We start from the raw sequence: 14,389 nt of genomic DNA, 5'->3' as shown, positions 1-14,389 counted from the left end.
GCTGCCTTATCACTAAAGATTAGAGTTTAAGTTAAAGGCCGTTTGTAAATATGCATTCAAATGTGCTCTTAGGCCCCGTTTACACTGTCAGGTCTTGATGCCCAATTCCGATTTGTTGACAAAAGCTGATTTTTTTTGCCTGTGTTTACACGTTCTTTTAATTGTGATCCATATCTGATTCACGTCTTTACACTTGCTATATAATTTTCGACGTCGCACATGCGTAAAGGTGGTGAATATATGATGTGCTCCACCATTCAAAGGAATTTATGGGTACGAGAGATATCTCAGGTCTGGTGGGAGCAAATTGTGGCGACTGACCACTTTCCTTCTCCATATTTTCTCTGTTGTTGTTTACCGTGTCAGCGCCTCCACACACACTTTTCCTTCTATGTCATAAAAACCGCTGGAGAAGCACCACATTGTCGCAAGTTTAATGATGTACAAAATGGAATGCCTCAATAAATCCGATCTGCCTGTATACATAATAGTCGCATTGTTAAATATCTGATTTATATCTGATTTATTTCCACATATGGAGGAGGCCTGAAATCGATCTCTGAATATCTGAATGCATGCGGTTATTTTTTTTTTTCGTGTTTACATGGTCATAGAACAGATCCGATCTGTGTCACATATGAGCAAAAAATCTGAATTGGTTCACATTTAACTGGGAATGTAAACGGGGCATTTAGAATGGAGAAGCAGCATGATTGATAAGTGTTCATGCTAGCAAAAGAAAGGGGAATACCGAATAAGAGGATGATCAGGCACATGGTGAGAGATGTACTGACGACGTGGCGCTTGCACAGCTGATGTGATGCACGCGAGTGCTTAAAAGCTTCTGTTTCCTTGCGCAAAACAACCGTGCCTGGAAACACAACTGGTGTGATCTCTTTGAAATAGATTGGGAAAATGCAGTGCTCGAGCACCCACAGTCCTGCTACTTTCAACACATCTACAGATTTTTTGCGGTTGCAGCTTACTTACGTTAACTGTGTGACCATGATCATCCTTTCACTATCGCACAAAGAATGTTTTTCAGCTGCTTTCTTTTGCTTGCAGTTTTTTTGTTTTGTTATAATGGTTTAATTATCATCCTTTACAATAACTTTGCTTTACTGGAGGATTAACTCTCCATTTATCTATAGTTACCTGATGATCTGGGACCTTTAGCCTGGACAGACTGCTGTGTATAGTTATAAATTAATGAGAATATTTTTTTTAAATGTCAGTTGTTTGTTTTCAAAACAATTTTGTTGAATAAAAAGTGTATGTGTACAGCTTTATTTAGCTAGTTTTGACACATTATTTAAAATTTGTGGCAAGCAAATAATCAAGTTTGGTGTGGCCGGAGAAAAAATGGTAAATCCTTAGTATTGAGCCCTAAAAAGTCATGTAAAATGTGGCATGTGGACATAACACAAAATTTTTTAAATAGTCATTTTTAGCATGTCAAAGTCAAATTTATGCATTTAAAATATATTTTCCCAACAACAAAATTTTGGCTGGTAAAAATGGCGAAGGGCTAGTAACATTGGAAAACTACTAGCCACAATGGCGATGGTGATCAAAAAAGTTGTGTTTACGTGTATCATGGATCTTTATATGTTTGGTTTTAAGTATGCGTTATCACTTTTATATTGTTAGTTATAACTGACCATGAATTCTTGCTCGATTGAAGCAACTTGATTCAACCATCACTGTATTAAACTACATTATTATTAGGGGTGTCACGATTTCAATTTTAAATCAAAATCGATCGAAATTTATGCTCAATTTCGATTGTCGAATCAAAAAATAGAATCGTGGATGCTGCCACGCCCCCATGTCCCCCATTTTTTATCGACGCCATTATAACGACACAGATCGCTGCCTATTCACGAGTACCGCAGAAAAAGTGATTGACAGTTGGTAATTATGTGTGTATCTTGCCTTTATCATTTACTTATCTTGCCTATTCATTTACTGTATGATTGGTTTATGGGTAAAACAAAGACCATGCACGTCAGGTAGTTCAAATGGTAGGCTACAAATAATTAATTGGTCATTAATTAATTACTTATTCATAATCGAAAATTGAATCAAATCGTGCCTTTAGAATCGAAAATGTAATCGAATCGAGGATTTGGAGGATCGTGACACCCTTAATTATTATTGCAATCCGTATCATTATTTTATAGATATTATGCTATTGTGTCATAATGTCAAAAGTTTCTGTTTACTTCCGGAATACTGAACAGAAAGTGGAGTTTTGTTTGAGCTATCCTCCTCACCATCTCCTCACAACAAACTAACAGTCTGTCCAAGCCCTTAGACTGCTGTCATCAGAGAAGAAATACCAATCCAGACCACATGCAAATTTTTAGTTTTTGATTAAAGCTTACAAAGTGTTTTTAATGTCTCTAGATTAACCTGTGCGGATTCATTATTCAAATCAAGAAGATAATTGTGAGCTCACAAAGAACAGTTTGTCAATCTTGATATAAAACTCACGTCAGGCACAAATGAAGGTTCCAAAATGCCAGCCTCTAGTCTCTTGAAGTTGATGTTCTTGAAGAAAGGATGGGCTTTGACTCCAGAAGCTCTGTCCGTCTGACAGCCGAGCCTCTGCTTGGGATCTTTGGATAACAGCTGTGGGATAAGAGGTAAACCACAACAGCACATTATGAAAGGGTTTATATATTCTTTGAAAGCAGCATGTAACATACAGTGCATCCGGAAAGTATTCATTGCGCTTCACTTTTTTCACATTTGTTTTGTTACAGCTTTATTTCAAAATGGATTAAATTTATTTATTTCCTCAAAATTCCACACACAATACCGCAAAATGACAATGTGAATTATTATTATTTTTTAAACTGTTGCAAATTTATTAAAAATAAAAAACCTGAAAACTCACATGTACATAAGTACTCACAGCCTTTGCTGTGAAGCTCTAAATTGAGCTCAGGTACATTCTGTTTCCACTGATCAGTCTTGAGTTGTTTCAGCAGCTTAATTATAGTTCACCTGTGGTAAAGTCAGTTGATTGGACATGATTTGAAAAGGCCTAAACCTGTCTATATAAGGCCGCAGGGTTTACAGTCCATGTCAAAGCACAAACCAAGCAGGAAGACAAAGGAATTGTCTGTAGACCTCTAAGACAGGACTGTCTCGAAGCACAAGACTAGGGAAGGTTAATGCATTTGTGGACTCCCTGATATTCTTTAAGGATTCCTGATGAATATGGATTGTGCAAATCTGATACCTGGTATCCTAGAAATTTGGATGGGGTGGTGGATTTTCTTTCCCTTTACCAAACCTAAAACCCAAGGGGAGAAATCCCAGCGTAGATTAAGCTGTGCAAGGGGCACTAAAAGAGCGGGGTTAAGTGGATTTTGTTTTTGATATTTCTGAGACATTCAGTGATAGACGGCAATAACTCACATACTTCTTACCCTAAAAAGGGTCTTTTTTTTTTTTTGCTCAATGTTATGACCACTGCTTCGTTTTAGCCATAATAGCTGTAAGAGCGAGCAGAATCCAGTCATATTTTCATCTGTTTTAAGCTATGAATATTTGAAATTACATATTAACAGAACAAAACCGAGATGTGATCACAAACTGAGCAATCACCCGCAGCTTTTTCTCATTAACCCCCATGTCAGAGCTACAATTCACCGATGTTTTCGTCTGTCTTTTAGAGATTTAGTCATTGGTGATGGTGTTATAGCGGGTTAGTGTCTGCTTTTATATTTAGTGTCGGATTAATATTTGCTGATAAGGAAAATCTATTTGTTCACTTCTGCTGTTTATACTTTGATTTGCATTTTAATTTATACATTTTTTTTACACTTAACTGCAAATTAGTATAGAAACTGTATAAAAAGCGCACAGACCTACTGACAGTTTTAGGTACTGTACATTGTTATGGGTCCAATTATGCTAATATTTGATGATAATTTGATAATGATGATGCCATCAATTTCCCCCTTTTGGCCTTTTTAATGATTCATTCATTCATTCATTTTCTTGTCGGCTTAGTCCCTTTATTAATCCGGGGTCGCCACAGCAGAATGAACCGCCAACTTATCCAGCAAGTTTTTACGCCGCAGATGCCCTTCCAGCCGCAACCCATCTCTGGGATAGCCTTTTTAATCAATAAATGAATTATGTTGAAGCACTGTCCATGCGTGTTTCTTTGTCGGTTAGTAACATTACATTTCATTGCACAACAATTAGTCTACCTGTTTTTTTTGGCTAGAAAAAGATAAATCACGGTTTAATTAGTTATAATTAGATTATCTTTTCACCTATTCTGCGGTGCATGCACGAAGCTGTTGAATGGTCAGAGTATGAGGCGGCTAGGCTAACCTAGCTTCAATTTTGATTAAGGGTGCTTTCACACCTACACATTTGTTTCGGAACGTGTCTCGATTGCCCATTTAGCCCGATTCGTTTGTCATATGTGAAACGGGCAATCGCGCTCTGTTCCGCGCCAAAGTAATCGCTCCGAGATCGCTTGAATGAGGTGGTCTCGGCTCGATTGAAACGAACCCTGGAGCGGTTCGATTGCAGTGAGAAAGCGATCCGATCTGAGCGCGGTTATATCACAGTGTTTTATGAATATGTAATAGGCTTACGGCTATATGAAGAGAGAATTATGAGTATGGCGGGAAGTTTCGCGAGTCTCCGGATGCCCGCAAACGAGTGATGATCTCCCGGTAATCTCACGTCTCCCTCCCGGTCCTCAAATAGGCTACGTCGCGCACCCTTCTCACCCCTCCCCACCGCATCTCTCCTCAGACACATCGCGCGCACACCCTGTCAATCACCAACAAACCACCACCTCTCCTGACAACTTAGCGGGACGCTGCAAAACTCTGACCATTGTAAGGAGAGTTTACTCGCACGTGACTTGTTTTAGCTCTTTTGGTCCGTTTAGAAACTTTGCAACTTTTGAAACTTTGCAAGGCTTCTTGCTAACTTTCAAATCTCTTTCAAAAAATACATGTTATTGTTTAAAAGCACCATGAGACAGATGCACTCTTTCATTTTAGATTAGCATTAAACTAGCAACATGACAGAATGCAATTTGATTTTTAAAAATGATTTCAGGGAGAATATTATCAAATGTTTCCCCTTCACTAGTTTTGTGGGCTTATTTAGTGGACTCTAAATCAGCTTCTGTGTCGGGTCTGACTGACAAGATAATGGTGCAAAAAAAAAACTTGACCAGCATGCTTTGTGTGTGTGACCTCACCATCCTGCAGATGGCTTTGGTGTCTTCTGAAAACTTGTCACTGTACTCTTCTTCCTCCTCCTGCACCCTCTTCTCCACGTCTTCTCTCTTTACTCGCTCTTTGCGAGCTCGGAAAGGCGATCGACCAGCAGTCATCTCATAGATCAGGCAACCCAACCCCCACCAGTCAGGGCTCATGCTATACCGCTCGTTATTGATCACCTCTGGAGCTGTCCATCAATACAATTTGAGTTCATCAATCAACAAACAACATTTTAATGTTTCATACAGTCTAGAATGGACAAAAAGAGTTTCATTAAGTAACTTTAGTTCATTTAAATAAATATATTTATTCCTTAAATGACCAAGCTGGATTTTCAACAACTTTTACTAAAGTCTTAAGAGACATATAATCCTTAAAAAATACTAATATGCTTGGTTGGTGTTTAAAAACATTGATTACTTCAATGTTAAAACTGCTTCATATATATGTAGGTAAATACAAAACATTTTATAAGGATTCTTTAATTAATATAAATTAAAGTGTTGAAAAAAAAACTTAAATTCTTTATTGGCTTTTTTTGGGGTTCGTTTAATGCACAGCTGTCAAACTCAGTTCCAAAAGGGCCGCAGCTCTGCACAGTTTAGTTCCAACCCTAATTAAACACACCTGATCAAACTAATTGAGCCCTTCAGGCTTGTTTGAAACCTACAGGTAAGTGTGTTGGAGCAGGGTTGGAACTAAACTGTGCAGGGCTTCGGCCCTCCAGGAATTGAGTTTGACACCCCTGGTTAATGCATCCTTACTTTAAAGAAAGGAATGGACTTCTTAAAGCTGAAATAGAGAATAATATACTGTAAATAATTTATTATCTTGTTAAATAGACACCAAAATGCATCATAAAAGGGCAATGCAGTTTTGCTTGAGATTTATATTGCCTGCATGTGTTTGATTGTATGGTGCTCAAAAAATCTTACTATTTTCTATATTGTAAACCACAATATTTTTCTAAAGGATTTCCTGATGAAAATAAATGAAACTGTTTATTATAATTATTTGTGGTATGGTGAACTTAATCAATCCTTGCTTACTTTCTGTCTTTTTTTAAAATTAATTAACGGTCCTATAAATCAAAACTTTGTTTATTAACTTTTTAAATGCATTGTTTATAAACAAGAGATTTTTTTTTGTGCCTTTTTCTGTTCCACTCAATATCACTATACAACACATACTACATTGTCAAATGTTTCGGAATACCTCTCCAAATGATTGAATGCTGGTGTTTCATAAACATTTGTGAAGAAATAGTCAATCTCGGTGAATTAAAGCATGATACTGTGATAAGTATCCACCTGTGCAAAAATTCTATTAATGAAATTTCCTAACTAATAAATATTCTAAGGTCAACTAAGCATGATCATAACAAATTATAAGCAATTCAGCCACAAAGTGGTATGCCACAGAGTGGGGTTGCACAGTGCTAAGAGTTTGCCAACTTTCTGGAAAGTCAATAGCTTTAGACCTCCAAGTTTTGTGTGTCCTTCAGATTAGCTCTAGAAGAGGGAATGGGTTGTTTCGGAGCTTGGTCTTGAATCCTCAGTTCCAGAGAGAGGAACTTTAAAAGGGGTGGTCCACTACGATATTATATTTTAAACTTTAGTTCTTGTGTAATGTGTGAACATAAACAGCATCTCTGAATGTAATACGCTCAAAGTTCAATGAAAAGGGAGACATTGCCTTTTAGTTGACTCACCAAAGCCTAAAATGAACGAAGTTTGGGGACTACAATAAAATACATTCAGGCTATTGAGATCACATGGGCTTGTGGTTACATGCATTCACCTTGCACACACACCCTGCGCATTGAAGGGGCGTGGCTAGAGGCCCAATAATGGAGTCGCAGAGAAAGCTAAAATGACATCCAAACGCTACGATTTCCACAAAGCTTGTTTTGTTTCTGTATTTCCAAAAGACACGACACAAAGAAAGAAGTGCTTTCAGTTAAATTTTAACTATGTTCCAAAGAATTATATTAAAAAAAGATATAGCGCTAGCATTTGACAAAGGAGAATTTCCAGAATCTCTCCCAGTTCAGTGCTGGATTGAGCTAAAAACTCCTCCAAACTGTCGAAGCTGTGGATTATGAGCCAAATCCTGTAAACTGATCAACTACAGGCACAGTTTCTAGCGTTAATGGTATGTTGCAGCGAGGACTTGCTGATTGGCACCGCTAACAATTTAGCTACAATTTCATATTTATAAGTCAAATCGCTGTAAACAGGCACAATCTTCAGCAGTGCTGTAGTGTATCTCTATGCAAAAAATTCGCAAAAGATATGTGAACATTTTATATTACTTACATACGCTTATTTCGAATATATGTGAAAGACACTTGTCAGATTTTATTTTAGAGAGCAGGCGTGAGCTGTGTGCTCTTCATTTCTGTCTGATTCGGGTAGCTAACGCTCCTAACAGCTGCTCTGACTGGACTGTTTAAACAGTCCAAAAGTGCACGCTTGTAGGTAGTGACTTGGAGCCAATCTGCGAATCACAGCACATTATGTTAGCGAACCAATCAGAGCCTCTTGAGGGTGGGTCCTTCAGAGAAACTAGGACATATGACATTTCATGTTTGCTGAGTAGCAATATATAATTAAAGTAAGATATATGAAAAAATTACTTGATTTTCTACAAGTGAAGCATGAACACACATTGCTTTGCATCTTATAAACACAATCAAGCCTTAAAAATACATGGTAGACCACCCCTTTAATGCTTCAGGACAATTTGATGCTGCCAATGTTTTAGGAACATTTTGGGGATGGCCAAAATGGCAAGCCTCTTGCATGCCAGTGCAAAATGGAACTGGATAAAGACAAGGAAAATCAAGAATCAAAATAAAAAAATAAAGCTCTGCTTGAATATTACTGGCCTGCACCTCAACACGATCTTTTGGATGAATTAAAGCAGAGACAGGCCTTCTAGAAAAATGGTCAAAAATTCCCCTAAACACACTTTGCACACATATTATAAGTGCAAAGTGTGGGCCAACTCCATATCAAACCCTATGAATTAAGACTGGGATGTGCATGTAAAGACGGATGTATGAAAACGTTTGGCAATAATATATATTTTGTTTTGTAAAATAATGTGTTTCCCAACTGTAATATTTTACAGATTATTATAATTACCCATGTAGCCCACAGTCCCCACTCGGCCACGAATTTGCTCTCCATCGGGTACTTTAATGGCCAGACCCAGGTCTGAGATTCGGATATGACCTGTAGAGATAGAGACACAGTAGAAAAACAAGAACAAAACAAAATAAAAAAAGTTGGGACATGCTTAAACTAAATACAGATTTTCTGAAAAAAATTAATGGTTGGTAAATTAATGAAAATTATTTCAACTTACCATTATCATCTAAAAGTATATTCTCTGGCTTTAAATCCCTAGAAGGAAATAAAGCATCAAAACAAAATGATATACCATCAGCATTTTATGAGAATGAATGCATTTGAACATGGTGTAAAGTCTCTCAAATGCCCACCTGTAGATGATAGACTCTCTGTGCAGATCTTCTAGACCACAGCAGATCTCGGCAGCATACAACTGCACACGCTCCTTCTCGAAGCCTGGGGTGCCCATGTTATAGATATGAAACTTCAGATCGCCACCATTCATTATGGTCAGCACCAGACACAGAGCATCTTTGGTCTCATATGCGTATGCTAAACTAACCTAAGAACCAGGGAGATGACAATCTGTTAGCAAGGCTGTACTGGACAAACGAAAGCTATCACGTAATATGAACGTGGGTCTGCACTGTTTGGGAACTTGTGATTGATTTTTCCTTCTCAATTTCAGCCAAATAATGAAGTTTGAGTTCCTTTCACAAAGACATTTGTATTGATCTGAACTGAATCACTACTGAAAAGACTCGAAATGAAAGTTTCTAATACTGCTTGCACATCTCTTAAAGGCTATGATGACACAACATACTGCATTGCTATATAAGTAAAGGTGACTGACTGCACAAGGTGGATTATCACAGCTAGTATAAATAGGACCAAAATAAATGAAATAAATAATATATGAAAGAAAAATGAACAAATCTTACCACAAACCTGCTGTTGACCTTCTCCAGAATCTGTTTTTCATTCAGAGCCATGGCTTCCCCCTTCCTCTTCTTTATCCTTTTTTTCTCCAGCTTTTTACAAGCATACATTTTACCTGTTGCTCTCACCTGGCAAGCACACACCTAGGTATAGATGGACATGTACACTGCATTTTAAGGCAAAAAGTGTCAATATATCAACTGTGTAGTGATGTATGAAGCACAATTCACACAAAACCAAGTCAAACATGAGTAAAATCTGCAGACGTGGTATTTTTTTTGCACAGATTCCTAGCAAGCGGCATCCTTCCGCTCTCCCTCGTGAAGCCTATACGGAAGTAACTAAAACCGCAATTCATCGACTCGCCTTTGGGGGCTTTCACCAGGAAATCTAGATGTTCTCTGACAGCATTGGTAAACTGGCCAATTTTACAGCTGATAATAACATGTTTACAGCCTGGTACAAAAGATGGTTTTGGTGCATATAGCTGATATTACCCTTCATGACAACTGTGAGGGGGTGATTTCTTTATAACTCATTTATAACTCATTTTTATTAAGTTTTATTAAGTCTGCATAATTAAGGGTGTGGCCACTTGAGTGACAGCTAGCCCTCGCTGCTTGCGGTCTTGTCACCTCAGCCGATACCGGGGCTGATTAGCAGCTGAACTCGGCATATTTATCGCATTTTGTTTTGTTGCATGTGGCTTTACACAGTCAGTTGCTTCTAGGAACTATTTCCTACAATTATCAGATAATATGGCATGCTGCATGCACTTAATTGTGCTCACAAACCATTAAAGTTGCCTCCATTTCCCAGGTAAGTGAAATTACTTGTATACCATCTCTATACATGTATTTGTTTAAGATATTTCTATCGTTTACTACTTTCATTTAGAATTTTCTGTAGAACTTGATTGCACTCCAGAATCTGACAGATTAATTCGCTGTAGACTATAGAACAGTCATCTGAAATGTTGCCATACAGTTTTATGCCTGGAATTCATAAATAGCCTTGCATTTACTAGCACAGACTATATGTGAAGTATTTGGACATAATTTGCGTTTTCCTCCTGTAGAAAAACGTCTTAAGAATAATATTTAATGACTCAATGTATTACAACAGTGTTTTTCAAAGATTAAACATTTTTTTGCTATAGTATACAACCAGGCACATGAGGTCAGAACACAATCGAGTCGCAGATAATGAAGTATTAAGTGTTTTTCTAAGAAAACTCTGTCAAAACAAAATGCTAGCAGGTGTCCACTCATGCTTCGCCTCTTTGCTCTTATTTGGTCTCCACCAGTGGATGTGATGACATGCGAACAAAATGGCAACATTTGGCCACACCTACTTTTTGCTTCATTCGTGCTCTTCAGAAACCTATGGGTGACGTCACGGATACTACATCCACATATTATACAGTCTATGATTCCTACTGAAATGATTGGATTTCCCCGAGCAATGTTAAATGTGACATTTTAAGGTAGCAATCTAACTAAAAATAGCATGCATACATAACACAAATAAATAAATAAAAACAAATCTCACAAACAATATATTAAGTCATTTTTACAGGAATCTGCACAAATGGGAGTTCGGTTTGAGGTTGAAAATGTTTGCAAAACCCACACAGAATTTGTAGTTGGTTACACAAAAATGCAGTGCTGCTAACCAATAGAAAGCTGGTCCGAATGAAATTAACTTCAGTGTTGTGATTTAATAATCGAGAAACTCCTGACCATAGACTCCACTCATTTCTCACCTCTTTCTAGGCACAAATAATGCTCACAAAAGAAACTTGATATAAAACAACAGAATTTAATGTGTGCATTAGCAACAACTGAAAAAACAATTCTGTTTTTTAGTAAAATACAATGTTTTATCAATAGCAACTCTTCTACAACCTTTGCGTCAGAGGCAGTGTTGCCAACTTAGTAAATTTGTCACTATAGCGACTTTTCAGACCCCCGTAGCAACAATTTTACAAATTTATTTTGATACGTCACGGTCACACTTGACTTTTCTCCCTATAGACTTCCATTCATACGCACGCGAATGCGTCAACCCGGAAACACAGGGTCATGCGCTTAGTTTCGCAAGTTGCTGCGGTGCAAAGTTCAAGCTTGGTGAACTCTGACCTGTAAAATCGCATCACTTGACTGCGTGAGACCAATCGAGGATCAAAAGATGACCTCTCTGGATAGAAATTTAAAACATGGAGCAATCACTCGCTTTTTTAATGCCTAATAATCTTGTTTATTCCCACCCGTTTCGCAGCGCCGCACGACAGAATTTCGCATTATTAAACTCTAGTGTGACTGCAGCTTTACTGGAGATTTTTAAAGACTCTCATGTGTCTATACCAGGGATCACCAACCCTGTTCCTGTAGAGCTACCTTCCTGCAGAATTTAGTACCAACCCGGATCAAACACACCAGAACCAATTAATAGTACCTAAAGCAGCACTTGATAATTACAAACAGATGTGTTTGGTCAGGGTTGCAACTGAAATGTGCAGGAAGGTAGCTCTCCAGGAACAGGGTTGGTGACCCCTGCTCTATACTGTTCCGTCCCTACTGTTCTCAACGAGCTCCAGGTGATGCCATCAGCTTCTCCCACCCTCAGAGCACTGAAAGGCAGCCCAGTCCTCATATAGCAGTCTTTCCCACCTGTAGCCTGAGAGCAGATCACTCCTCTGCTACCGACAGCAAATGATTTAGCACTGGGAGTGTGAGGTATTTCAATTGTACAGTCAAGCCGATCTGCTTCTCCTTTATTTTAACAATTTAATTTGACCGTTTATTCTTTTCTTGTTCACAATCACAGATATTTTCGTGACAGTTTTGGAACTTGTTTGAGTTTATTACGTCTAAGAGATTACTGCAAATTAACTACACATCTATATTGATATATTGTATTCAAACAGCAATAAGTTAAGTTAAATTGACATGCATACATAAAGCGTAGTGCAAATATAAATACTCCTTTATTAACCATGGGCTGTTAAACTAACAGAAACGGTAGACCGTGATGACGTCAATAATATGCAAATTGACGTATAATCTAGCGACTTTTCAGCCAGAGCTCAGCAAGTTTTTTTTTTTTAAAATAGTTGGCAACACTGGTCAGAGGCACACTTGTGATGTCTTAAACACTGTTTGGGTAGAGTGTTCCTATTATAAGAGTAAATTAGAAAAGACTTAAATTTCTGTGTACGCAGTGCAGGTTTTCACAATATCCTCACCTCTCCAAAGCCTCCTTTTCCCAAAACTCTGTACTGCCGAAATGTGTCTTTTGTGATGGGCTGTCTGCAAATGAAAGCAAGAAAATCTGATATATACATAATGGCACAGTCAGAAACAGATTTTAACATTTCAGGTCACATTACACTAAAGTACAGTATGTGGAACACAAGACATGCTGCAAGTTATAGATCACATTAAACTTCCTACATTGTAAATGAACATTATACATTATAGTGCAAGCAACATTCAAGTGTGTTTCCAGGAAAAGAGTAAAAACTGAACAATATTTTTATAACTGATAATAATATTGTAATGGGAACTTAAAGGTGTGGTATGTAACACCCAGTGGTTGAACTAGGTATTGCACCCCTGGTTCAAAATTCACACAAGAGCAGGTTGCCAGATTGACGACGCCAACAAAGGCTGATTCAAATGTGTTCTAAACAATGCCAGCATGCGATAGAAAATTTTCTATTTTTTGTCCTAAAATTTTCTTTTTATGTCCTAAACAACACCTGAAACTTCTATTTTAAAAACGGCTCTTATTTCTTGCAGCTGAACAACAAAAGACTTACAATGATCACCTTAGGTACACCTCATGTGCTTTATTCAGTATTCATTTCTAATAATGTGAGTTTGAATGCCATTTTACTAGTCATTTATTGCCATACTACTGAAAGCAGCAGCAGATAGTTTACCTCAGATCTTGAACTTTAGAACTGTGACTCAGTGCAAGCCAACATATAGCATTGATTCAGCATGTTCATTTAATAATGTTAAAGAGGTTTAAGATATATTAATTAGATCTAAACCTTACCATTTTGCTGGAGTGCAGTAACTGCACTATTCTATTCTGAATGGCTGTATTTAAATTTCTGTCATGTTTCATCTGGAGCAAACAGCCAAATTGCTTTTCACTGCAAATCTCGTCATGTAGCGTGTTGTTAAGACATGGGTTTACAATGTAATGTTCACCTAATGTTTAAGTTCGTAATATTTACATTATTCATTAATTAATAGCCACCTCATGTGGAACTCTGAATCTGCGTCTCATTTTGAAGGCTGCTATTTTCAACTGGAGGTTGCATTTTTGGTAGCTTTTAAGAGATTTGTGTATGTTGGCTGCGAGAGCTTAACGTGCTGCATTTAAAAAAGCACATGCAATTACAAAACACACCAGCAAATAAAGAAAACGATCTTCATCAAAATTCTCACAACACAAACAGCTGAAGAAACACGCAACAATTGGTCACAACACAAACAACTGAAAAAACTCGCTGCAATTAGTCACGACACTTGCAAATATTCACAAAACAAATTTGTTTGTAAATGTTTCAAGGGGACCCAAAACCAATGACGGACCCTGCTGAGAATTGGATGTGTTATTATGCTGTGACTGTTGCTCAGTGAAGTGAGTGGTGGTCTTTGAAAGGTTAGTTGTTTTTAGTTTATTTTAATATCCTGATAACAAAATGTAATAACATCCATATCTCAGCAGGGTCCATCGTGGTGTTGGGTGACTGAATGAACCACACCAAGGTAATCCAGGGTTCTGAAATATAATTGGCTAAATTGGCATTGGGCGGGTTAAATGACCAAAACAAAGACAGATGTTCCGGCATGTAATGCACATTTTTAAAGCAGAATATCTGACTTCCGCATTGTTTTTCAGATAAACAAGAATGTTCACTTAGCATGTTACTTAAATATCTGCAAACATATTATGGTATTTTATGCTTTAGAAAAGTCAAAAACTTACATACAGCACCTTTAAATGTCTTTTTGATTAAAGCTGTTC

At 37.6% G+C, this 14,389-nt stretch overlaps 1 protein-coding gene across 7 annotated transcripts in view; it reads right to left on the bottom strand.

Annotated features, from left to right (window-relative positions):
- grk5l (G protein-coupled receptor kinase 5 like) overlaps positions 1–14,389 on the bottom strand; it is a 785,510-nt gene that overhangs the window by 722,246 nt on the left and 48,875 nt on the right. For all 7 annotated transcript variants that reach the window (XR_015498445.1, XR_015498446.1, XM_087265470.1 and 4 more), the window contains 7 exons: positions 12,591–12,654; positions 9,346–9,486; positions 8,776–8,966; positions 8,640–8,677; positions 8,417–8,506; positions 5,246–5,454; positions 2,497–2,634 (listed from right to left, as the gene is read on the bottom strand). Coding sequence is in view for 5 of the 7 variants with exons in the window: in XM_087265470.1 (XP_087121596.1) it covers positions 2,497–2,634; positions 5,246–5,454; positions 8,417–8,506; positions 8,640–8,677; positions 8,776–8,966; positions 9,346–9,486; positions 12,591–12,654 (871 nt within the window). In the remaining 2 variants the exon portion in view is untranslated. The remainder of the gene's footprint in view (positions 1–2,496; positions 2,635–5,245; positions 5,455–8,416; positions 8,507–8,639; positions 8,678–8,775; positions 8,967–9,345; positions 9,487–12,590; positions 12,655–14,389) is intronic.

The sequence above is a fragment of the Danio rerio genome, chromosome 8 (genome assembly GCF_052040795.2).
Source record: "Danio rerio strain M-AB ecotype USA chromosome 8, GRCz13ab, whole genome shotgun sequence".
Lineage (NCBI taxonomy): Eukaryota > Metazoa > Chordata > Actinopteri > Cypriniformes > Danionidae > Danio > Danio rerio.
This window is presented reverse-complemented; position numbering and strand designations above follow the sequence as displayed.